The 24977-nt window shown below is 48.4% G+C and overlaps 3 protein-coding genes and 1 long non-coding RNA gene across 9 annotated transcripts in view; 1 reads left to right on the forward strand and 3 right to left on the reverse strand.

The window, feature by feature from the left end:
* LOC116798202 (putative homeodomain transcription factor 1) overlaps positions 1–12507 on the reverse strand; it is a 36840-nt gene extending 24333 nt beyond the window's left edge. For 3 of the 6 annotated variants that reach the window (XM_032710390.1, XM_032710391.1, XM_032710389.1), the window contains exons 1-2: positions 6030–6458; positions 1816–2486 (exon numbers count right to left, since the gene is read on the reverse strand). In XM_032710390.1, coding sequence (XP_032566281.1) covers positions 1816–2486; positions 6030–6384 — 1026 coding nt within the window. In that variant the 5' untranslated portion in view covers positions 6385–6458. Of the gene's footprint in view, positions 1–1815; positions 2487–5295; positions 5632–5694; positions 5831–6029; positions 6459–12496 lie in introns of those variants that run through there. The other 3 variants (XM_032710392.1, XM_032710393.1, XM_032710394.1) reach the window with 3 other exon arrangements.
* Positions 2096–24977, reverse strand: part of AP4B1 (adaptor related protein complex 4 subunit beta 1) — a 32197-nt gene continuing 9315 nt past the window's right edge. Inside the window, exons 11-12 of the mRNA XM_032710397.1 lie at positions 10239–10248; positions 2096–2106 (exon numbers count right to left, since the gene is read on the reverse strand). The gene's annotated coding sequence lies outside the window, so the exon portion shown is untranslated. The remainder of the gene's footprint in view (positions 2107–10238; positions 10249–24977) is intronic.
* Positions 6910–24693, reverse strand: PTPN22 (protein tyrosine phosphatase non-receptor type 22). Its single transcript, XM_032710400.1, has 21 exons — positions 24554–24693; positions 21635–21743; positions 20558–20634; positions 19502–19597; positions 19035–19073; positions 18553–18624; positions 18395–18454; positions 17808–17950; positions 16946–17012; positions 15823–15900; positions 15174–15266; positions 13790–13866; positions 12174–12877; positions 11055–11168; positions 10788–10918; positions 10063–10090; positions 9618–9698; positions 9222–9325; positions 8481–8511; positions 8225–8302; positions 6910–7943 (listed from the first exon to the last, which is right to left on the reverse strand). Exons 1-21 carry the CDS (start codon positions 24638–24640, stop codon positions 7879–7881), a joined length of 2334 nt encoding a protein of 777 aa, XP_032566291.1. The 5' UTR covers positions 24641–24693; the 3' UTR covers positions 6910–7878.
* On the forward strand, positions 17246–22415 carry LOC116798206. The gene is made up of 3 exons (XR_004360841.1): positions 17246–21637; positions 21741–21851; positions 22152–22415. It is a non-coding gene; the product is annotated as an uncharacterized LOC116798206 (long non-coding RNA).

The following is a 24977-nucleotide window of genomic DNA, read 5'->3' on the forward strand; positions in this document are numbered from 1 at the left end:
GCAGGGCATTGTGGCCTTCTCCATTTCCAGAGAAGCCAGCCTGCAAAACCTGGGTGAACCCACCACCCATTTAAATGCTTCCTTAAACTTAACCACCACGTCTATTCCCTGCAGAGCCCCTTTTCAGCTGCCTGTGACAGCTCCTGTGCTGTTTGCTCAGAGTGAACAGCAATAACACACTTCAGCCAGAGAGGATTAACCAGGTCATGCTGGAGCTGGGTTTAGAGAAGTGGTTTAGACCAACTGAACCTTATGTCATGACTCAATCTTAATCAAGTTTAGACAGTACTTAAAATAGAATTAATTGAAGTACCAGCGCAGATTATAACCCAACAAAGCCTCTTATTTATTACCATACATTCCTCACGTGTATTTATAGTACCAGGATTCATGTTCACAGGACATTCACTGAGGAAAAATGCAATTGTTAAATATCCCAGGGGCCATTTTAGTGGTTGCCACGTGCACTTGAGTTAGAATGCAATCATGACACCAAATAACACAGACATATCACTGATCCTGAAGACTTTAAAGCCCAACCTGGGGACAGGTTTCACATCTGCAGCACTCAGGTGTGTACAGTGCACACGTGCTCCTGCTCATAGCAGAGATTGTTTTTGGGGTACTCTGCACTCTGACAGCTCTGCCAGCACCAAGAGTTAGACCAAGAAACAGAGGCTGGTTAAAATAAGTGCAGCAGCAGCTATTCGTTGTCAAACAAATTCATAAGCCAAGTGTCAGAATGATTCATTTAATGGTATTCAAAGACTCCACAGTGACCATGCAGGAACTTGCTGCAAAGCAATAATTGTTTTTTCCAATGCAAATCTTGCTTATAAGCATTTGGTAAACCCTGGAGAGATCCAAACAGCCCATTCACAAGCATTAACATTTCAAAATCTGTTGCTAAAGGTCTATTCCTATAGTAGGGAAGTGCACTCCACTACAGAGTTTCAGATTTACCCTTCCAACAGGTGAACCAGTAAATGTAATTAATGTCTTGAATAAAGAGTTTAAGAGTAATCAGCAGTTTGAATCCATTCTCAGATTAAACAGAAAGAAGTTTTATTCCATCTAAAATAAATTTATCTAAATTCTAATCTTGTTGTATGTTCATAAATATTTCTGAATTTGATCACAAGACTAAAATCCAATGGGTTTTCACAGAGGAATCTTGAAATTAGCTTAGTTTTCACTGTTGCATCCATTTAAGTTACATGGAGGTACAGTTTCAGAATCTAAGCTAGTTTAAGCCTACTATGGAAACCAGGGTAATACATAAAATGAAAGTCCAAGGGAATTAAAAAGATACCTTTAACTACTTCCAAATTAGGAAGTCTAAACACCCAACATCAGCTGCTGATAGAATTAAGATGTTTAAAAAAAATTGTGAGTGATATACTGAAACCTGAGAAGTAATGTCATTGCAAAAAAAAATAATTAAAAAAAAATTAAAAATATAACCCAGATTTATTGAATAAAAAAAAAGTGTTAGCATTTGCAGTCTTTGCAACTCTTGATACAGACTTGGCTGTTGTTTTGAACAATCTCAGTGTTTTCCCACGTTTAGAAGAAAGAGATGATCAGTGCAGATCTTTCCTCAGGTCACAGATAGCAGTGTCTGAGGTGTGAATCATCAACTACCAGTGAGCTTTTAAGCAGAAACAGGAATAAACATCACAGTGCACACGTCTTTTTCATCTGCTTAGAACATGAATTTGTGACTCACGTATTTTAAGCCAGCCCTGCTCTGGATTAATGAGATTAATCAAACCTAGGTGCTGTGCAACTTTTATGCCTGTAAACAGTTCTTACCTGAGAATGAAAATTTGAAATTGTTGTTGTTTCAATGTCCTTCTTGCCCAAAATTTCCATTTTCACTGGAGTGTTAGGAAAGTTAAAAGCAAAGTAATCCAGGAAGTCTGGTAAATAAGCAGCTGCTCCGTGTACTATGGCTAAGGCATAGTAAGCTGCATTTTTATCATTTTCACTGAACGACAACGCAAGAAACTCTTCTGCAAATCTCTCCATCTCCACTGGAGACAAAAATGAGAGTTCATCCATGTAGGCATGCAGGACCAGAGCACCTCCATTGGACTGGTGTTCCTCGTGAATGAAGTTACTAAATTTAGTGCCCGTTTTCAGGAAGCTGCTGCGCACAGAGTGCTCCTGGTGTGTCACAAACGGTGTTTGTACTCCCTGGGGTATCCGATACTCCTGCATCCCCAAATTCAGTCTGCACAGCTGCTCATCCTTCAGGTACCTGAAGGATTCCTTGTTCATTTCCAAGCTGTCACACTGTCCTTGAGACAGAGTCTCTTTGTCGATGCGGGTCAGCCCAGCGCACACGGTCTGCACTTCCTTGTTGTACATCTTCAGGCGTTTCCCCCTCACATCTTCCCGGTGTTTCTTTTTCTTTTTTTTCTTTATCTTCTTCATAATAAGACTGTCAGCTCGCTGGGTTTTGCCATTTTCGTCTGGAATTTCTGGCAGCAACAATAAAGAGAAGATCAGAGTTCTGCAGTTGCAGCATATTCACCCCAGAAGAATCCAGCCCCCTCACCTGAAGTGATCTGACCAGTAGTAATACTCTGACTTTTGACTTAGACAACCAAAAATGCAGTATTTCTGGTACTACACAAATAAAGACTCAAGCTTAATATTTTAGAAATATTTCCATTTTAAACAGATTTATTAGAATGCCTTTAAAAGGAGTCTGTATTTCAGGACATCTATAATTAAGTGCATTAATAACTTCTGACATTTAAGGCAGTGCCATGCAGGGGAAGAGGACAAACAACATGTGTAACATTTAGACATCAAGACTTTCATTACAGAACATTTCCCTGATTTTGGACACGTGATATAGAAACAAAACAACACAGTTGAAGAGGTACAAGTGTTACTGACATTTAGGAGGTAAAAATATTTAAATCCTAGACTGTTGATCTTTTGAATTAAAGGACCCAGATCATCACATCCACAGTTTCAGCTATCTGCTGCTAGTCTTATAGTTAATGCAGAGAGAGAAATTTGGGGGTTTCTTTAAGGTTAATCACCCTGTAAAAGCCTGAGAGGTAAAATGTAAAGAAGTAGCTCTGTTAGGCAAAATGTAATAGTTTAAGCAGCTTATCTTTCAAGAATAAAAACTAATTTAAATGACATTTAGCAAGTGACAAAGGTAGTTAGAAAACTTGATGCTCCAGCTCTTAAAAACTCAATTGCCAAGACAAGATTTTAATGTGCCTGAATCAAATAACTATTTCATCCAACAATGCCCATAAATCTCTGTTACCAGGACAGCCACGGGAATCAGAACAACCTGCTGCTCAAGGCAACACCCGACCAGAAGGTGCAGTAGCTAAAGTTGCAGTTTTCCCCTCAGCACGGGGCTTTTTATTAACAAAATTCCCTTTCCTGGGCTGCAAATTCATATCCTTCTCTTGCAACATTTAAAGTTACAAGGAAAAAACATGTTACGGTGCTCTATGAGAAAGGGGGTCATGATAAACACACACAGCTCCAAGTTCTTTAGTGTAGCCCCAGTGATTAACCAGATCATTACTGGTTTGGTCTCCAGAGTGTTACTGGGGATGGGTGACCTTCCTAACAGCCTGGTGGAACAGCAGAATTACTCACCGAGCAAAGAAAGAGTCGATTGCTTAACACTCACTCCATACAATAGTCTTAGGACCTGAAATACAAGTTTTCACAGTGCTGCTGTAGCCTTTACAAACGGCAAAGGCCCTGATTTTTTTCTATTCCAGCCAGGGAGACCAGGAAGAGCAGGGTGGTATCACTTGTTTTGGGAAGTCAACCCAAACGGTTCTTGGAGTGAGGTTTTCTGCAAGACTGGGAAGGGAAGTGCACGAGGTTGCTCAATACTGAGCTCTCGAGTACAGGCACTGCTTCACTCACTGCAGTGAGCACACAGGTCACACACAGGATCTTTGTTCTGGTGGGATCAGAGATTCCAGGCTGGAACTAAACAAGAATTTTATGCCACTGAGCTGTTGGTAATATTTCCCTATAGATGTTTCTAAGAATTTTTGGTTGTAAAAGGTATCTTATTTTAAGCATTTCTGATTTTAGATATGGCTTGAAAAGCCCACACATGTGGTAGTTTTAATTCAGAGTATCTGCCTGTTTGAAGCTATTCCCTAACAGCAGACAGACACTGAGGAATCTTTGCATTTGGGAGCTTCCAGTGGTCTATCTTCAGGATAAAAGCTGCCCTGGCTGCTGCTGGATCCACTGAACACAGCAGAGTCCCACTACCACAGTGAGAAACCACTGTATTAAGTGAATCTAAACACTGACATTATGGGGAACATAATGCCTGACAATCTTGAGGGAAATATAGGTTTAATTATTCCTTTAAATAAACAGAAAGCCTACAGTACCTCAAACATGAAAAAAGCTATGGCCAGGTCACTAAACTATGGGCTCAGCAGCGAGGCCAAGTGACAGCAGTGCCAATAACTCAGCTACTCCAAAATGATTAGACATCATATAACTGAACACACCAGCACCACTTTTAAACAGCAAAAACAGGGGGGGTGTTCATTGTCACCTGAGGCCACAGATAAGCACAGTACAGTCAGTGTAATAGGTAGTTTAATTAGATTATACATCAAAATAAAAACTGATAGTCAGGGAAAGAAATCCAGCCCCTTCCTGAAAACCACAACACACGCAGCTGAGGGCAAGCAGCGAAGAGCTTCAGATTAGCAAACAGCTTTCCTTTGCAAATCTGGAATTTTGATGCTCATTTTCACACTGCTTAAGCCCTCATTAAAAGAGGCCTTATTTAATTCTGGGTTAGAACTGACACAGTGACACTCCAGCCTACAAGGACACACTGCTTCGAACTCTAGCCTGATAAATATTGATAACACTGCAGAAGTTTACAATCCAGTAGCTTTTACAGTCATTATTCAAGTACAGTGGAGTAGAAGCATTATCCAGCAGAGAAAAAGTCTCTCCTAGTAACAGTTTTGACCATTCCTAAGACAGTCCTATCCAGAATTTACACTACAGACCTGACTCCTGTAAGCACGTGGATCTTTGGTTTCTTTGGCACAAAACCTTCACATACTCTCCAAAAGCATAATTCACAACACAGTATTTTTATTACAGCAGCTTTTACAGTTACTTTTTACCTACGTTGCTCTCACTAAGAAGCTTTTACTACAATAAATTTGTGAGCAGCACCAGAAGAGTCATTCTGTGCTGTTAAAAAAAAAAAACAAAACACAAACCAACAAACCAAACAAAAACACACCCACAACGCACCAAAATCCAGAGATATTTTGGCCTTTCTATTAGAGAAGTCACAGATTTGTTAGGGTTAGAAGGGACCTCTGGAGATCATCCAGACCAAGGCAGGGTCACCTGGAGCAGGTGACACAGGAACTCATCCAGGTGGGTCTGGAATCCCTCCAGAGAGGAAGACTCCACATCCTCCCCGGGCAGCTGTTCCAGTGCTCTGCCACCCTCAGTGTAATGAAGTTCTTCCTCATGTTAAGGCAGACCTTGCTGTCTTTTAATTTATGGCCTTTGCTCCTCGTCCTGTCACTAAAAAGAGTGTGGCACCATCCTCTGACACCCCTTATAAATATTAGTAGGGGTTGACAGGATCCCCTCTTACTGAAGAAAATAAATAATAATAAATTAAAAAATCCAGCAGACTACCAGCTCTAGCATACGTTACTGGACACACGGAGGGAAGAACGCTTCGCTCCCGCAGCCGTTGCTGTCGCACCTGCGATGAGAGCGCCCCTGACAGCAGCAGCCCCGGCAGCCGCAGGACCATCCCCGCGCCCCGTCCCGCGGGGCAGCCCCGCCGTGCCCTCTACGACACCACCGGACACGGGCCACCGAGCCCGCGGGGCGCTCCCTCTGCCCTCACACCTCCACAGGTGCTCCGGGCGCTGCCCCGCGGCGCTGCCTCCCCGGGCAGGCGGCCCCGGCCCGGCCCGGCCCGGCCCGCCGCGGGGAACCCACCGCGCCCCGCCCGGCGCTCTCACCTCGCTGGCTGGGCCGCCCCGCCGCGCCGTCCGCGGGGCTGCCGCGCCTCGCCTTGTGCGCGGCGGGCTCGCCGTGGTGCCGGTGGTGGTGGCGGCGCTCGGCGGGCGGCGGGAGGCTGAGCGGGGAGAACGTGAAGAGCCCCGCGGCGGGCAGGGCGGGCGGGGGCAGCGGCTCCGCCGGGCCGGGCCCGGCCAGCAGCGCCGCGCTCGGGCGGGCCCGCTTGGCGGTGGGAGGCTCTCCCGGTGCGGCCCGCCGGCGGCGGGGCCCGCGGGGCCGGGCGGGCCGGTCCGCTGAGGGCGGTGGCGGCGGCGGCTCCTCCGGGGCCCGCGGCACCGCGGCGACCTGCGCGGCCATTTCAGGGGCTCCCTCACACACATTTAAATGGCCCGAGCGCCGGGGAGCCGCCGCGCACGCGCGGCCCGCGGGGCACCCTGGGACGCGTAGTTCGTCGCCGGTAGGGGCGCGTGCGCGCGCGCGCGGGGCGGGGGGTCACGTGAGCCGGGGTGGGGGGGGCACGCGCGGGAAAGCGCTGAGGGAGCGCTGGAAGGTTGGGGGGGCAGCGGGTAATAACGTTTGTTTTAACGGTGTTTCTCGCCCGTTGTAACGTTAAATCCGTTAAAACGCCGACCGCCGGGGAGGGCGAGATGGGGGGAAGGCTTTGAGACCCGGGGAGAGGAGGACATCCCCGCCCGGGAACGAAATCAGTGGATCCCAGAACCACAGAATCCCCGGAGTGGTTCGGGTTGGAAGGGACATTAAAGCTCATCTCGTTCCAACCCCCTGCCATGGGAAGAGACACATTCCACTAAACCAGCTTCTGCTGTTGAGGAAACCCGCGACTCGAGTGAAAAAATAAGGCAGTTCTGACTATTCCTCCAGCAAAAGTAGCTTTAAATCAGCTTGAGTTTTCTACTCCAGCAGTGGTCAGCACATTCCTCTTGGCCGAATTCCACATATTCCAGTTTTGTTTCTGTCTTTACAGGAAAACAATCATACAAAGCGGTTTTCAGCATCTTTATCCCTCCCCACTGCGGATAGAAAGAGCAGTGGAATCTGGTGAGGAACCTCATCTTCCCAGTTCCCACCTGAAATTTTGTGGTGGAGACGCACAGATCCTTTTAAAAAGCATTGTTCTTTAGAAAAAACAATAATATTTTGCTTGCTGTGGTGGTATTTTGGGATTTATTTTTTTTTTTCAGATAGAAGGACAGCAGGGTCAATTAAACGAGTATAATTTATACGGGATCAATCACCACCTTAGTCCTATTGACCCAAATCCAGACAAATTCTCTGAAGTGCTTAGATGGAAAAAAAAAAAAAACAACAAACAAAAAGCTTAAATTATTTCTAAAGTCGAGGATGCTAGTTACTTTTTAGTCCATGTAAACATTTAAGTGTCTTTGATTACAGTAGACCTGCAAATGTGATGTCAAAGAGATGCTGTGCCTGCACCATCCAGGGTCTTGACCCACTTCACTCTGCTCTGTTGGCCTTCCAGATCATTCCACAGTCTTCACTGGGTCCTATCTCCAGTTTAGGGTCAAATCCATCCTTTTGAAGTGATCCCATTCCAAAACACAACATAAATATGTCTCTCCTTCGGATAAAATATCTATTCCCAGGTTTACTTTCCATCCTGTTGTAAATTAACTGAAAGCTGTTGGTCCTTTTTTCACTCTTCTTTACTTTAAATCTTCAGTTGAAGAGTGTGCAAGTAGTGCCTGACCTGCCAATACCATGCAACAGCTTTTGACGTGTTTATTTTGCTGGAAAACCTCACTGGGAGGAGCATTCCAGGTACATCAGGAGGATTTCACAAATCTGCAACACCGAGTCTATAAAATGCATCTAAATATTCCATGTTGGGGGTGGATTTCTTGGGCCTTTAGGTTTTGAAAATCGATTTCCAAAGCCTAGGAAGAAATTACATTTTTTTTAATGCAATATATTCCATATGTTACAGATGTTGATTATGCGATTCCTTAAGAAAATAAGGTATCAGAAAATACTTGTAATTTCAGTTCCTTTCCAAACTTTAAGATACAGTAGAAAAGCAACATCCTGTAGCTGTGAATAAAGTTGTAAATGTGCAAAAACATTATTTGTAACGTTTGTAATTTGTTAGTGTTCTGCCTGGCATTTAGGTTGTCAAAACACAGGTTCTTCCCACCAAAACACAAAGAGGAAAACATACCAAAGTTAAGGAAAGACCTCAGAGGGTTTGTTGGGGCAGGCTCTGATGATTTTTTCAGTGAAGATGGGCTGCAGATGCCTAGAAATAAAAAATGAGATTGGAGCAGTTGGTCTCTGGTCCTGAAGAGCTGAACTGCTCCAAAATAGCAGATGTGGAGGGGCTTTCACATTGGAAAAGTCCTTCATATTTCCATCCCACCTATTTTAATACTTGTTTAAATCCATTGGGAAGATGCACATTAGCCTTAAAGACTTACTTTTTCTCACATTTTTCAATATTTTCATGCTCTGTAAAAAAAAAACAGAAAAAGAAAAGGCTTGTTGGAAAAAAATGTTGGAGGCAGCGGATCAGGCGGTGTGATAAAGGGAATTCATGGATAAATGGACATGTATAAATACACTGATAAATATTCATGTATAAATAGTCTGCTACTGTGATAAAGGGAATTCACTGGTAAATGTACATGTATTATGTCTCATTAAAAGCATTGTGTCCTGCAGCTGAGACTGAAAAGCAGACTTGTGTCTTTCCCTGTGCCCCTGGCTTTTTCCTTGTCACCCCAAATGCCTCCAGTTTTGTCATGGTTTGAGGATTTATTTGTGTAAATAAATGTATATACTTCCCCCTTTCCTTATAGAAGCCTCTGGCCTGAAAGTTTTCTCTTCAGTGTTGGGATAAATCGTGGAGAGGGGTGGGGGAGGCCTGGAAATTGGATTTTGGATTTTCTAATGTGGCTCAAACTGCCACATTTTTGTATTTTCCTTGCTGTTTTCCTCAAGTGCTTTTCTGCTCAACCCCAACATCCCAAAACACAAGCTCATGAGGATAATTAACAGGAGTCACAGAAAGAGGAGGCTGATGATGATTCGGCCCTTGTAGGACGCACCACTGGAGCAACTTTCTCCAAGAGGAACTGGCACTCCGGGTGGCTGGAGTTCCAAGACAAAACCACTGGCACCCTCTCCATTTTCAGCACCTTTTCTTTGGTTTCCTTTACCTTGCTCCTGCTGAAGCACTTCATGGCCTCTTTGGATGAGGTTTCAGAGCCCTCGTTCTCCAGACCTGCAGGACTTGAGGAATTTCTTGCAGCAGGCTGCAGACCTGGGAACATACATCATACATGTGTTTTCAGTGGTCATTCACAAATCCTCCTGCTTTTTCCTGAGTGCTTTGTTGTTGTTTTTCATTTCCTCCAATGCACCACTTTTAGAAATTTCCAGCAAGTCCCCTGGTTGTGTTTGTTTTCTTTGTATCTGCTGAACTCTCCTGCCCTGAAGGCCTGAAGCACTCCCTGGTAATGCTTCGAACAAGTGGGCCACGATCTCAGCTATCCACAGTTTAGGTGTGAATATAAAACCGCAGTTACACCCTGAGAAAAGAGCTCAGCACTCACTTGCTGCCTCAGTGAGAACAAACGACTCCGGGGTTCTTTCAGGAAGCGGGGGAGGAGAGTCAGAGCGATCCCAGGTTGTCTCTGAGAAAGCAAAGATAAAAGAGTAGGCTACCTAGCTTGAAAAAAAAAATATATATATTTTATAACCAACCAGCATATCTCAGTTGTCTCAGAGGAAACACACAACATGCAGCAGAAGAGGAGGCTGCAAGGAACATCCTCATGTATGGGATGAGGCAGGAGCTGATCAGGAAATATAAAGCTGCCAATTCCTTTGGTTGCAGAACTGTCTAGTTCTGGTTAGAAGTATTTAGTTCCAGAACTATTTAGCAACACGAAATTTCCATCAGACTAAGCACAGATCCTAATGACATTCACTAAACAAGGCAGCTTCAGTAATAAGCAGATCTTAATTCTAAAGATTATCCCAATGTTAAACTTATACCTTTCGGGGGGCTCCGAAGCTTCACACTCTGAAAACAAAAAAAACAAGGCAGGTATTTAAAATTCCCACAACCAAATGTCATCCTCTTGCACACAAGGAAGCCAGAGAAGAGGAGGAAAGGATGTGATGTGCAAACACCCTCCCACACACCCCCCCACGCTCCTGTGATGGAAGACAGACTTGTGCCTTGTCCTTTCACTCCACAGAGCTGTCAGTCAGCTATGGGATGATCAAGAGATGCCTACATTTTGTTCAGCTCCTGCTTATTCCACAGGGCTGTATGAACTTCAGTGGACCACCAACCTCCTGTCTTCATTATCCTCCTCTAAATGAGGGACAATATGTTTATTACCTTGTATGGGACTCAGGGCCCACAAAAATAATGTTTGGAGTAAAGTAGATGTTGATGATGAGGAGACTGGCTGAGGCCATATCTTCTTTCCAGTCCTGAGCCCTGAAATCCCTGGAAGTGTCCAAGGCCAGGTTGGATGGGGCTTGGAGCAACCTGGTGTAGTGGAAGGTGTCCTTGCCCATGGCAGGGGGTGGGATGAAATGGGCTTTAAGATCCCTTCCCACCCAAACCATTCTGGGATTGTGTGATTCTATGAAATAATTTATGGAAAGTACTAAGTGCCAAAACTAGGGTCTTCCTCACAGAAGGAAACATGATAAGGAAAATAGCATAGGGATAGTGCTGGAGAAGAGATGAAAAGCCACTTACTTACCTTACATGGTCTCAGCCTCACAGAGTCATGAAGGCCCTCTGAGTGAGTCTCACCACTCCACTCCCAAGAGGTCCCGATATTTGGATTTCTGTCTGGAAGCTGAAAATCAGAAGTGGCCAGAGGGAATTGTCCTGGAAGCAATTGAACACAGGAGAGGTCATTTCTCTCCCCAGGCAGCTGGAGCACAGCCACTGCCGGATGCTACAGAACAACAAACGTTGGCTGGTCCCTCAGTGCTCCACGTTTAACGTTGTTGGATGCACTTACCCGGGTCATTGGCCACAATAAAGGACTCGGGGGTGCGCTGGGGCAGGGGTGGGGGATCATCCTCATCATCTGGCTGTGGCAGGGTGGGTAATTGGAAAGACACGGACAGGTTACCTGCATGGAGAGACATGGCCAGGTTACCTGTGTGGCATGACACTGCTCCTGCCCTGCCACGCTCCAGAGGTGATGGTTAAACACCTCTAAACTGGGGTTAAAAATCTGGAGAATCTCAGCACCAGTTGACCAGCCACGTGGCCTCAGGGACAGACCTCCAGCAGAGCTGGCAGCAGAATTCCCACTGGGCTGGGGAAGATGATGAGCAGCTGGTGGAACTGCTGCTGCTCGGCTTGTGCTGCAACTCCCAGAACTTCCCAAGAGCACCTGGAGAACGAGCATGTTTTTGTGACCTTGAATGCTGAAGGGCCTGAGCAGCACAAAGCGGAGCAAACGCCAAAGCTGCAGGCAAAAGGAAGTGTCTGAATGGGCCAAGGAATAATTCTGCCTTTCTCACATGGAGAATGATGGTTTTAAGGCCACAAGATCTGGGCAAAACACTTATGTTGAATCATAAAATCATACAATGGTTTGGGTTAGAAGGGACCTTAAAAACCATCTAGTTCCAACTCCCTGCCATGGGTGGGGGTGTCACCCACTAGATCAGCTTGCTCAGGACTCTGATTCCTGGTTCTCTCAGTCTCACTAAGATTTCAGTGTCCCCCTGCAAGACATTTTGCAGAAAGCAGCGGGTTTTGACCTGGAAACTGCATCCTCAGAGAAAACCATGTCTGGGAGCTTTCTGAATGCTTTTTTGTTGTAAGAATTGGTCAGCACCAGCCCCCGCCTCCCCGTGAGAGCTGTTCCAAGGTTTGCATTACACAGCTGCTCTGAACCACTGTGTACTAATGCAACCCCCAAAATCATGCTGTTCCAAAAAATGTTGTTTATGGGAAAAAATTAAGGCAGGATGAAAAGAGTGTGAGGATGAAACTGGTTGTTCCCTCAGCTCCCATAGGAGCACAGTCCTGAGGAGCAGCCTGGACACCAAAAAACCACACCATCTGCTCCCTCCAGCAATCCAGAGTGATCCAGCCCCATATATCCCAGCCCTGCAGTGCTTACTTGCTGGGGACACCCTCTCCTCGTCCAGGGGAGCGTGGTGGGACGGTGGGGAGCTGGCTGTGGAGGGCTGCAGTGGGGCACTGGCAGCACAAGAAGGAAGAAGCTCGTCCTGCCCCTCCACAAAGCACTCGGAAAACACTGGGGACACGGGGTCGTCTGGAGAGAGTGATGAGAAGTAGGGATCTTCTGCTGAGCAGAGATAAGGATAAGGGCATTGCCCATGGTTCCTGTGCCTTGGGGGGCCATCTGCTTCTCGTCTGGAGGGGTTCAGGTCCACAGGGGAAAATCCATCCTGGAAGCTTGAGTGACCAGCGTTTGGCCACTGTGAACTCCAAACAGGCTTGGCACCCCTTCTATCCCATTCCCAGTCATCTCCCCGCTGCCCCAGCACTAAAGGGGTCGATGCAGTCCATGTCAGAGGTGCTCTGCCACCAGGCCCCCTCCCTCCTGCTCCCTTGGGGTCCAGGTCCAGCTCCCAGCTGCGGCGTTTCCGAGGGGTGTCCCCAGCCCCGCCTCGCTCGGCGGGAGCCGCCTTCCTGCAGGTGATGAAGTTCAGAGCACCAAAGGAGAAGGCCTGTCTGATGGGGGGAACTCCACAGCCAGAGCTGTCCTGTGCTCCTGGGGCACACGGAGATGGCAGCGACGCTTTGCTTTGTGCCACTGGAGGAAGATGTTGGTGCACGTCACGCTCCTCTCGCTCTGAGCTGCAACAAAGCACCGTGACGTGGAGTCAAAGCCATGGAGTGCTCAGAAAACCCTGTTAACCTACTAACAAAGCCCACCCCATTGCTCCCAGGAGCAATTCCCTCAGGAATTCCCTCAGCTCAGCCTCCAGCAAGGAGTGCAGGGAAGGACTGTGCCCCACTTGAACACGGTTAAATGGTGAACAGAGGAGGTCCCTTTACTCCAGTAAACTGTGGCAAAAAGCAAAATTGTTTACAGAGAGCAGACACTGCAGCCCAAAACTTGCCCACAGAGATCCCACCACCCTCAGAAGCTGCCCGTGTTGGGAAGCTGGACTCCTCAGGACTGCTATTCCTGCAGTAAGAGGCACTGGAGTAGCACGTGCAGAGGGAAGGTGGGACCAGTCTGGGGGCACCCTGTGGGGTGCACACTGCCAGGCAGAGGGCTGGGATGACCCAGCTCTGGGGTGTTTCCAAGTGCATGAGCCATTTTTATACTGTTTTCAGTTCATATGTGAAACACCACAGAAGCACAAAGTGAAGCAGGTCCCAGGGCAGAACAGGGGGACAGGTGATGGCAAACAGGGAAGGGGCTGAGACAACCTCAGAGCCACATCAGGGAGAAGAGCAGGAATCATCAGGAAATTAAGGAAAATTTCTTCACTGAGAGGGTGATCAGGCATTTGAATCTGCTGCCCAGGGAAGTGGTGGAATCACTGTCCCTTGAAGTGTTCCAAAACCATGTAGATGTGACACCTGGGGACATGGTTTAGTGTTAGATCTGGCAGTGCTGCATTAAGGGTTGGACTCAATGGTCTTAGAGGTCTCTTCTAACCTTAGTAATTCCATGATTCTATGAATTATGGCAGGAACAAGCATGAGAGTCCAAGTGGGACAAATACCAACCCAGGGATAGTGGTGCTATGGCCTTACCAGGTGAGTAAACTCAGACCATAAATGTCTTCTACTGGAGTCAGGACTGGCTTGGCTGCAGGAGGCCCTGCTCGTACCTGGGGAAAGGAAAGTTTGGGAAAAAAGAGTGAGCAGGGAGAATGCAAAGAACACCAACATGGTGCTTCAGAAGCTGGAATTTGTGCCAGCAACTTTTAATTATTAATATAGTTGGGCAATGACAAGCACCAACTTGAAAACACCCAAGTTGGAGCTGAAAACTGCAGACAGAACCTCCCGAAGAGCAGTTTGGAATGAGGGTACAGCGAGCCCTACAACCATCCAACTGTGCCCAGCAGCCTGTGCAGAGTTCTCTGCCTTCAGGAGCCCATGTGGGCGTGTGGCCAGGCAAGTTGGGTGCTGTTTTCACCTGTGACACCAGCTCATGGCCATCCCCAGTGCCCTCAGAGGAGGGGGAGGTTTGAGGGGCTGAGAGGTTTGGGCAGGAGATGCAAAACCACATCCGGACTTGAAACATTCTCTGCATTTAATGTCAACCCAGTCCTGCATCTCTTCTGCTCACAGCCTGTCCATAACACACACAAAGAAAAGGGGGTTCCAGCTCTTTTCTCATTCAGCTCTGGCTTGGGACATCCTGCAAATCCTATGTCAAGATTGAGGCAGAAATCTCATCATAAGATCCTCTTCCCAATTCTTTAGATAAAAGGCTCTGAGCAAATGAGCTCAGAGAACATCAGTGCATTTACTTCATCTGCATTAAACAGCTACACAGGAACAGTGAGGCTCATTCCAGCAGCCACAGAACAGCAAGAGCAAAGAAAAGCTTAACCAGGGATGTTTTGGATGTTCCTGTTTATACACATACCAAGACCACATCATTTCTCCTTGGAGGTGTAGCAGATTTGAAAGACTTTGCCATGTTTTTTCACCAGATATTTTACCCTCCTCTCTCCCACAGACTGGGAGAGAGTGCTGATTGCCTCACTAGCACACCAGCAGGTAACACTTTCAGCCACACCACCTTGTGTTCCCAAACTTCCCAACCTGGACCTTCCCAACCTGGACTAAAGTCACACTGTTGCTCAGAAACACTTCATGAAGACAAGTTCCACTGGCACATCCCCATGGAAATCAGTCACTACTGTAGTAAGCTGGTGTTTTTCTATTCACTCATGGCATTGAGCAATTATGTAAGTATATAGAAGATATAAAATGGTTTGAGGACCAAAGAAAAATTTAGGTGTTGTTTGTGATAAGCATTGCACGTTCAGAGCTGGATTCTCATGGGTCAGCTTCAAAAGAGACTCAATTTGGGCATCAAGGGGAGCAGAAAACATGGGGATTGATCCCAGGTCTGCAGCAGGAATCGAGATTAGAGGCAGGGTGTTTGTCCTGGGACTTTTACCTGGGAATCAGCAGAATCTTTCTGGGCATCGAGTGCTTTAATCCTCCTTCTGAAGAGCTCAATCACCACATCATAAACCAGCTCATACTGCTCCTGCATTCCAGACAAATAAACAAATTCCAGACAAATAAACAAATTCCAGACAAATAAGCATGAGTGCCAGCACCTGAGGTCCCTGTAAATGGTCACCTCTGCCCAAATGAAGCATCAGCCCTGAGAGAAGCTGCCACTTTCCTGTCTGTTGGCAGGGTGTGAATTCTCAGAAGAGGCAGAAGCCACAACTATCACAGGGCTCAGACTGAAGCATTTGGGGGGGGTTTGGGTGCACAGACAATGCTGCTCTGCACCGAGCTTCCTCTTCAGGCTGCCTCAGCAGAGAAAAGTTCCCACTTTATTTCCTGGACAGTGCCTTGTTTCACAGTGTAAGCGTTCAATAAGTCACTCTGCAAGCACTGTCCCAGCTGCCCACGAGGAAATGGTCAGGTGCTGAATTAATTTCTGCAAAATCACTGTTCTATTCAGAAAAGGGACCTTGCAGAACATCTTCACGCCCCAGCTCCCACCAGCACAACCACTCTGGGTTTCTGTGCTGTGAACCCTCCTGAGGAAAAGGTGAGGTCCTGGGATGGGGGAGATTTCCCAGCCATACCTTGGTCTGCACGAGGCAGGGCCTCTGCGTGCGCATCTCCTGGATCAGGCTGAACACGCTGAAGTTCACTGGAACAATCTTGCGAGAAGGGTAGAAGATGAAGTGGTTTTAAATTAAAAGAGGAGAAATTTGGATTAAATTTTGGGAAGGAATTCTTCCCTGTGAGGGTGGGGAGGCCCTGGCACAGGTTGCCCAGAGAAGCTGTGGCTGCCCCTGGATCCTTGGAGTGTCCAAGGCCAGGTTGGATGGGGCTTGGAGCAACCTGGGCTAGTGGAAGGTGTCCCTGCCCATGGAGGAGGGTAGAACGAGATGGGCTTTAAGGTCCCTTCCAACCCAAGTCTTTCCATGTTTTCTATGATTTCTCTGACAAAAATTACAGACAGGTCTAATTCCAAGCAGATTCCAAGCCATGATGCACTTTAGAGCAGTGTCTGAAATCCAGGCCTCCCATTGCAAGAATTTTTAACAAAGGACCTGCTTAAAGAGCTATTTCTTCTTACAAGCCTTCTCCCTCCTGTCTCACACTCCACAGAAAATACCCTTTTACAACAGCCCTGGTAACATCTGTGGAAAGCACGAAGGACATGAAACCCGGATGGATGGGTTTGGTTTAGGGAACTGTGGAACAGAACACAGCAGCCCCTACTCTGAGTCCCAGCAACCTGCCCTGAGGCCAGGGATTATTGCCCCCATACCAAAACTGGAGAGTCAGAGTGAAACAAGGTGTTAGTCTGGAAACACTGGGTATCTGAAGAGTAAGTGCAGAGAGACAAATATAGACACTAAAGTTGCATTGAAGAGTGAAGGTCAGAATAGAGCCAAGTGCTGTGAGGTGAAGGTCTGGCCAGAGGGAGCAATGGAGGGGGGATTCTGCCCCATTGGTGTGATACTGTCCCATCGGGATGGGGCAGGAGCAGTGGCAGAGCCTGAAGAGGAGAAGCAGCACAGGCTGGGAATGGAGCATCAGTTTGGCCACCGCTGCTCTCCACTCAGGCTGCAGGGAGCTTGTGTTCATGGCTGTCACCTGAAATATGCAGTCAGAGGGGGAGAAAGGGACAGAGAAGGTGAGGGAGAGCCAGGGGGGTGCAGGTGCCATCCAAATGTGCCAAGGGCTGGCACTCACCCCGTCCTGCAGCAGCTTCTGGGTGTAGTCGATGGCACAGATGACGCCCGTCCTGCCACAGCCAGCACTGCAACAACAGCCACAGCGTCACGGGGGGCACCCTGTGCTTGCTGACAGGGACATTTGGAGAAGACACACAGCCACCTGTGACCCTCCTGTCCCACACAGCAGAAGGTGCAGACCTGCACGATGGCCCTGCTGAGCTTCACTTCATGTAGGGCTCCACCAGCCCCTGGCTTTGCTGCGGGCTGGGAGGCACAGCTTGTCCCCTGAAAACAGTCCTCAGTCCCAGAGACATGCCCAGAGTTGGTGATCTCTTAACTAGACCTTCTCACTCTCCACAACCACAAGGAGGTTGTAGCCAGGTAGGGGTCAGTCTCTTCTCCAAGTAACAAGCGACAGGACAAGAGGAAACAGCCTCAGGTTGTGCCAAGGGAGGTTTGGATTGGATATTAGGAAAACTTTCTTCACCAAGAGGGTTGTCCAGCCCCGGCACAGCTTCCCAGGGCAGTGGTGAAATCCCTGGAGGGATTTAAAAGATGTGCAGATGTGGGGATGTGGTTTAGTGGTGGCCTTGGCAGTGCTGGGTTAATGGTTGGGCTTGATCATTTTAAAGGTCTTTTCCAAGCTGAACAATGCCATGATTCTATGATTCTATTGCTGGCCTGCTGCTACCTGTCTCCTTCCCTGTCACCTGGCCATGTCAGCTGTCCTCAGAGGACCCCTTTGCCTTAGGGCTTCCCACAAGAGGAGCTTGGCTGAGGGCTCGGCCAGCTCCCACCCCCTGTGGCCACTTGGGAAGCAGGAGCACAGGGGGCCAGGGGGCCAGCAGCCTTCCCCCAGTGGTAGCCACCTCACCCACCTGCAGTGGATGCAGACAGGGACACTGTCATCTGGCTGGTAGCAGCGAATCTCCCTGATGAGCTCCAGGATGGGGTCAGTGGAGGAGGGGACGTGGTGGTCTGGCCAGTTTTTGTAGTGGAACTGGTGGGTGGTGCGGGTCACCTGCAAGAGGAGAGAGCTGGCAGGGGCTGGGCCGGCCCGTGCCACTGAGGGGACGCTGCCACAGCTCCTGCAGGCACAGACAGGGGTGTTGGCATGGCAAGGGGAAGCTGGATTGCTGCAGACATCTCCAGGTCCTGTCTGCACCAGCAGGCAAAGGGCAGAGGAGCAGTTTGCCGCTGGTTTTGCTGCAGAAGCCATTTTATGACATTCTTGACGTCACCCGTTGGCTTCACTCATTGCCACAACTGACAAACAGCTTCAGAGGTAACAGCCTTTGAGGTAACTAATTTTTTTACTTTCTTTGTTCCCTCAACTACTGTCAAATCTAAATCAGCAGCCTGACCAGCATGAAATTTTCTGCACAAAATGTACCATATTTGAATATATTATTTATGTAATAAAGCCATCCAAGATGCACTTCCTGCCTTGACCTTTCCTACTCACCCCGTTGAAGGTCACCTTCAAAGCTCTAATCACGTACTCATTCCTCTTCTCCTCGGCTTCCTGCAGAAGGAGAAGTCAGAGTCACATTTCCAGTGGGTGCCACGGGGTGCTGGTGCAGGTGCTGGGGCAGGACACGGTGCTGTGGGGGCTGCACTCACACAGGTGATGGAGAAGGGGCCACAGTGCAGGGGGGAGCCCTCCACCTCCGCCCAGTACCGCTCACACTTCTTCTGTTGGGAGAAGCAGGATGTGTTTGGTTATTCCTCACTGGCCCAGCCATGCTCCTGTCTCAATTTTCAGGAGAAAATTCACGTTGCTGGGCAGCTCCAGCCCCTCCTTCCCTGGAGCCACCACTGCTGGTTTTGCCTTTCCAGAGAGGCTCTTTATGCTACTGGAAACAGCTTAAGAATTTCACAGTCACAGAGTGGTTTGGGTTGAAAGAGACCTTAAAGATCATCTTATTCCACCCTCCTATAAAGGGCAGGGACACCTCCCACTAGACCATTTGCAGCTGGAGACTCAGAAAATAGCTCATATAAAAGAGAAACTCACTGTCACTAGTGAGATTTAATAAAAAGCTGCTCCTCTCACCCTGCCCTGGCACTGTCACAGCAGAGGCCACCTCTGACACACCACTCACCTTCCCCATTTCAAACTCCATACAAGCCATGACCACGACCTGCAGAAAGAAAGTTCATCAGAAAAGTCTGAACACAACTTCCTTATCCAGGCAGTGAAATCAAACTCATCCCTTGCAGGTCTTTGTCAGCAATGAGGAGATTCTGTGGGCTGCTTTCCCCTGAGCCACAACTGCAAAACAGGGACCATCACCCACAGCCTGGGCACAAGGACCTTCCCACCCAGAGCCCAAAGGCAGAGACAGCCACCAGCAGATTCCTGGCACAGGAGGCTGATGGGAGGGATTTGGGGCACACACAACATCTGGAGTAAAACCCTTTTGCTCCCTCTGACCCACAAAGGACTTCTGCCTGTATGGACAACATTTCTTAAAAGAAAAAACAAAACAACCAAACCAAACCCAACCAAAACAAAAAAAATCCCCCAAAACATATAAACTTTATATTTAAATATAAATCTGCACCTTACCAGGACTTCATACTCCCAAATCATCCTCCAAAAGTCAATGACAGTAGTGGGGAGAGGACCCTGGGTTGCAATGTATGCTCTTGGTCCATAGACACCCTAGAACATTCAAACCAGACATGGAGACATCTGTGCATAGCTCACCAGCAGAAATAAAGTCATTCCTCCCTCTGAATCTGATCCTACTCAATGAGCCTGTTAAGGATTTAGAAGGACTTTCATACAGTTGAATTTTAGGCACCTACAGTAAATCAAACAATGGTGTTCAAACCTCCCAAAGGAAGGGCCAGGCCAGGGAGCTGGGTTTGGGGTGCTCCCAGAGACCACCACCAGCTCTTGCAGTGCCTCTAGGAGCTTGGAGGTGACGTGGCCACAGCTGGTGCCAAAGAATGAACCATGAAGGTCTGTTGGGAAGGGTTGGTAAGGCCTGTTCTTCTCCAGATGGATTGCACAGATCCCTGGGTCACTGTTGTGGAGAATGAAGGAAATCTATCTATCTATCTATGTAACTATCTATCTATCTATCCATCTATCCATATCTATCCATCTGTCCATCTATCTTTCAATCAGAGAAGGGTCCCAAAGGCGTGGGAGAGTCCCAAAACTCATGGAGCTCCTGATGGAGAGCCAGCCCACGCTGACCTGCCCCGTTGCTGGTCCCTGCAGTGGGTCCCAGCAGTGCTGCAGTGCAAGGCTTCCTGCCTCTGCTCTGCTTTCAGCCAAAGTGACTCTGGCCACAGGCAGTTTTGCACCACTGTCACCCACCCCAGGCAGCAACGCCGACGAGGAAGTCGGGGCTGTGAACCACAAACTGTTCCACCAGTGCAAGCACACGGCCCTTGCCCTGTGGCCTGGTGGCTCTGTGCTGCACGGGGTGTTTTTTGGAGGGCTCCCTGGTTGTGCACAGCTCCTTACACCAACCATCCCTGAGCACAGCCCAGAGACTCCAGCAGAGTCCTTTCACTGAGCAGAGCCCCCAACCTGCTCCTCCTGGCACAACTCAGCGAGGTGACCCCATGAACACCTTTGCAGGGCAAAACACCACGAAAGAGGCAATACCTTGATGAAGTTGGCATTGATGTAATGGGAATCTGTGTCAGATGTAATCAGGGACAACTCCACTCTGCTGTGGTCAACTGCAGGCACAAAAGCAGAAGCAGCAGCAGTCAGTGTCTGTGTGTCAGGGCTGCTGAGCTCCTCGGGGTGCAGCACAAGGTGCTTTGGAGGAGCACTGACACCAGAGAGCTCATCCCAGAGCAGGTGAGTGGCTGTGCAAGCAGCTGGTGTTCCCTCCCACACCTCCCCACAGCCCTGCCCAGAGCTGCCTACACACACAGGGGATGGACAAGCTCCTTTTGGGGTGGGGATGAGGGCTTAGGGGAGAGCTGCTGGTGCTGCCACTACCCCAGTGCAACGCTGACCCCTCTGACTATGCAGCAAGCCAAGCCTAAAATCACCCAGCACTGCATCTGACAGGCTCAAACCAGGTCTGTGGGGTTAGATACAATGGTTCAAAGGTTGGACTTGATGATCTTGGAGGTCTTTTCCAACCTTAGTTATTCTCTGATTTATTTTTTTCCAAGATAGGATGGATGAAAGGGGCAGTCTGCTCTGATCCTGGGACAGCACATCCTTTGGAGACCACCACATGAAGCCAGGACAAACCACAGTAGGTTTTGCCTGTACATCATGGAGACATCTTTGTCCAAAGCCATTTTCTAGAAAGTCTTGGAAAACCAGTGCTTGCAATGCCACCCAGAAAGCTTGCAAGGATGATCATTGAGGGATGTATTCCCTAGAGAACAGCGGTTCTTCTGTCTCTAAAAATATCACAGAATCATAGAACATCCTGAGCTGGAAGAGACCCCCAAGGATCATCAAGTCCAACTCCTGGCCCTGCACAGGAAAACCCCAAAATCACACTGTGTGCCTGAGACCATCAATATGTGCCAAAGTCTTCCAGAGCATGGACTGCAGCAGCCAAAGCCTTAAATCTGAACAGCAGGATTCAAGGCCAAGAGCCAGCAGTGAGATGCTCCCATACAACAACTGTGCAGGCGAGTACTGGAGGATGAGAACACACTGGAGCTGGAAAAACAAAAGGCTGAATAGAAACATGTGCCATTTCCAACCTACAGGGTAAGATGTCCTTGTATCTGTTCTTCTTGACATTCTCTGGTTGCTCAGCCGCTGCTGTAGGGTAGATTTTATCCAGCTTGTACTTTGTTGTCTGCCTTTTCAGCTTCTGTGATAAAAGAATGGAACAAATTACAGCAGAGGTGTTACATCCAGCACAGTACTGGAGAGCGCGTGTGAAGGTCTCCAGGGGTCAGGTTTGCTGCCACAAAGCAAGGTCAGTACCATTAATTCTTTCCTGAGTGGCTTTTCTCGAGATACTCAGAGCAAGAATAGAGACAGAACCACCTGAGAGCCCCAGCACAGGCTTCTGAAGAATGGAAAGTGTGTGCTGAGGCAGTGCCCACACGTCGGCTCCTGACATGACACAAAGCATCGCCCTCACAAGTGAGACACAGGGGAATTACTCTCTGTACAGTTGGCACCCAGATAAGAGGAGTGACACTGTTAAACCACCTTGAACAAATGGTATCAGAAAAGACAGGTAAATTGATTGATTCTTCTCGCTTTGGTAAAGATGCCCCCATCCATGATTGCAAACACAAAGGGAGCACAAGCAACCAGAGCAGAGCAGCAACATGGACTGATGAAAGAGAGGGGAGAAGGAGTCCTGGGACAGACCCTTAGGGCTGCAAATCTCTCATCTCTCTCATTTCCAGGATAAAGCACTCACAGAGGGTTGAAGCATCTGTCTCCTAACAAATGATGGAATTCTAGTTCACTGCCATGAGCTTCTAAATAACACACACTATTTGTTACCATCAACTTCAGAAGCACCATCCTTGCTATATTTTTTCTTTCATATTTTTTTATCTGAGTTGCTGGTTTTTAACATTAAACTGCAGTTTTAAAACACCAAATTCAGGCACAAGACCCCAGGAGTTACATCTCACAGACCTGATGGAATGTGTCAGGGATAAGGTACAGGAGGCCCAGGACAGTCCACGTGTCCAACCTCTGTTAATTAAGAACATGGGGTTCCCAGAGCTGAGGCTCTGAATCATCCTACTTTTCTGTCCCTGAATAATCTGACATAAAACCACTTGGGAAATGCCCACAACATGGGACAGCAAGTGAGAATCACTGAATCATGGAGTCACAGAATGTCCTGACTTGGAAGGGACCCACAGGGATCGTCCAGTCCAACTCCTGGCCTTGCACAGGACATCCCAAAATCCCACCCTGAGCCTGAGAGTGCTGTCCAAACGTTCCTTGAGCTCTGCCAGCCTTGGGGCTGTGACCACTGCCCTGGGGAAACTGTTCCAGTGTGTAGAGCAGTAAGGATCAAACTCCATCTGTGAGACTGCACAGGCAGGAAAAGGGGACTCAAACAGCCCCCCTGTAATTTACAGTAACACCACCACAATTTGCATGTACAAATGCTTGGTCACACAAAGAGAGGGTGGGAGTTAGGAGGGAGAAATGGCACTGAACATTTCTATCTGGTTTGGAAACACAAGCCAACACAATCGCCTGGAAAGGCCCCCGCCTTGCAAAAGTGGCAGCAACTCGGGTCACGCTGGGAAGATCTTATCCCATACAAGAGGAAATGCAGCCTTGACCACTTCTACCTGCCATTTTGGTCAGAAATGAATACATTTGGCTGCTGGAGGCAGTTGGTGCACCAGGGCTCAGAGCTCACTGCCTCACACAGAAAGCACAGCCTGTCAGCGAGAGGGGAAATTCAGCAGCCTGTGACAGTGCTTTGTTCCATGGAACAACAGACTGTCACTGCAGGCTCAGATTAATCACTTCCCTCTACCCCAGACACCTGGAAACCAAGCACTCAGCTTTTCCCAAGTGTTTGAAGTGCCAGATTTGGCTGGTACAACAAAGCAGGGCTGGATAGTGGGGACCCATTAGTAACCCCTGTGCCCAGAGCCCACTGCTGCAGCCAGGGCTTAGTCTGGTGTTTGACACATCTCAGATCTCACAGAGGTACCAGGTTTACCCTTCCCGATGTCTGTTAAAGCTGGGCAATGTTGTTGCCTCTCAGAGCAGCCCAGACAGCCTGCCAGAGCTGACACATCAAGAGCCATCACCAGCCACCAGGTTTAGCTGTGAGATGGTGCATTGCCATCTGAGCCTCACCCCTGGCACCCCAACAAATAAAAACATGTCAGAGAGCTCACAAATTCAGGGCACTGCACAGATCTGAACTAGCTGGGCACTGTAGAATGCAGGGGGTGGTGGGAACCATCAGCACTTTTTGCAGATTTTGCTTTGAGGGAACAAGAAATAGTTTCCTGGAGGGGCCAGGAGCACTGCTGGACATACAGCACAGAGATCCCAGATCATGAAATGGTTTGGGTTGGAAGGAACCTTAAGGATCATCTTGTTCTACCTCCCTGCCATGGGCAGGGACACCTTCCACTAGCCCAGGTTGCTCCAAACCCCATCCAACCTGGCCTTGGACACTTCTAGGGACTGGACACCCATAGCTGCTCTGGGCAACCTGTGCTCTATTGCAAAAAGGAAAAGCTAATTCAAGGAGCTTTGGAGATCCCTGGCAGGAACACACGTGTCACAGGTATAACAGATTGCAATGGGGAGAAGGGGCAGAGGGTCCATATTCCTCCCTGTACCCCCAGTTGTGTCACCAGGGCCAGAGGCTCCATATTCCTCCCTGTACCCCCCGTTCTGTTACCAGGCAAAGTGAAACTGTGTCTTGACAAGTGCATTCACAAAGCAGAAAACAGGAAGCACTCGGGTAATTAGCTAAAAAGCAAACAGTTTGAATGCAAACTATTAAATTCCTCTTCTGTCTTTACATTCCTTTTAGCCCAGTTAACTCCTGGGTGACTTTCTCTTATAAAACCCCTAGACAACCTCAGTGTCACACGCAGATCTTGTCCCCACGGCTGAGTGGCTCCCTTCGAAACGAGCAGAAACACCGAGCGGAGCCTTGAGGGAACTTACCAAAAACTCCTCTGCAAACTCCCCTCGGTTGAGCTTCTTGCCTTGGGCCCTTTCCAAGTTCTGTAGCAGGATCTCCCTTTGGTCCATGGTGCTGGGGATGGAGTGTGCCTGGCCCGGCCCTGCTGGGAAGGGACATGTCAAGTGCGTGCGCAGTGGAAGGCGCCGGCCGGGAGCAGAGCATGGGCTGTGGTTACTGACTTCATCAGCAGCCCGAGAGGAAATTAGTACGTAGCAGATACTGTGGGCAAATAACACAACAAACCACCCAGCCCGGGGCCCTGGCGCCCTCTTTTCAAACCACACACCCTTGATGTGGGGTCTCGCAGCAGGGCGGGCACAGAGAGCAGGGCACGAGTGCCCCGGGTGTGCACTGTGCCACAAGGGTGGTCACACCTTGGAGACCACTCTGAGCACCCCATCATCC

This window comes from Chiroxiphia lanceolata, chromosome 25, assembly GCF_009829145.1.
Source record: "Chiroxiphia lanceolata isolate bChiLan1 chromosome 25, bChiLan1.pri, whole genome shotgun sequence".
Taxonomy (NCBI): domain Eukaryota; kingdom Metazoa; phylum Chordata; class Aves; order Passeriformes; family Pipridae; genus Chiroxiphia; species Chiroxiphia lanceolata.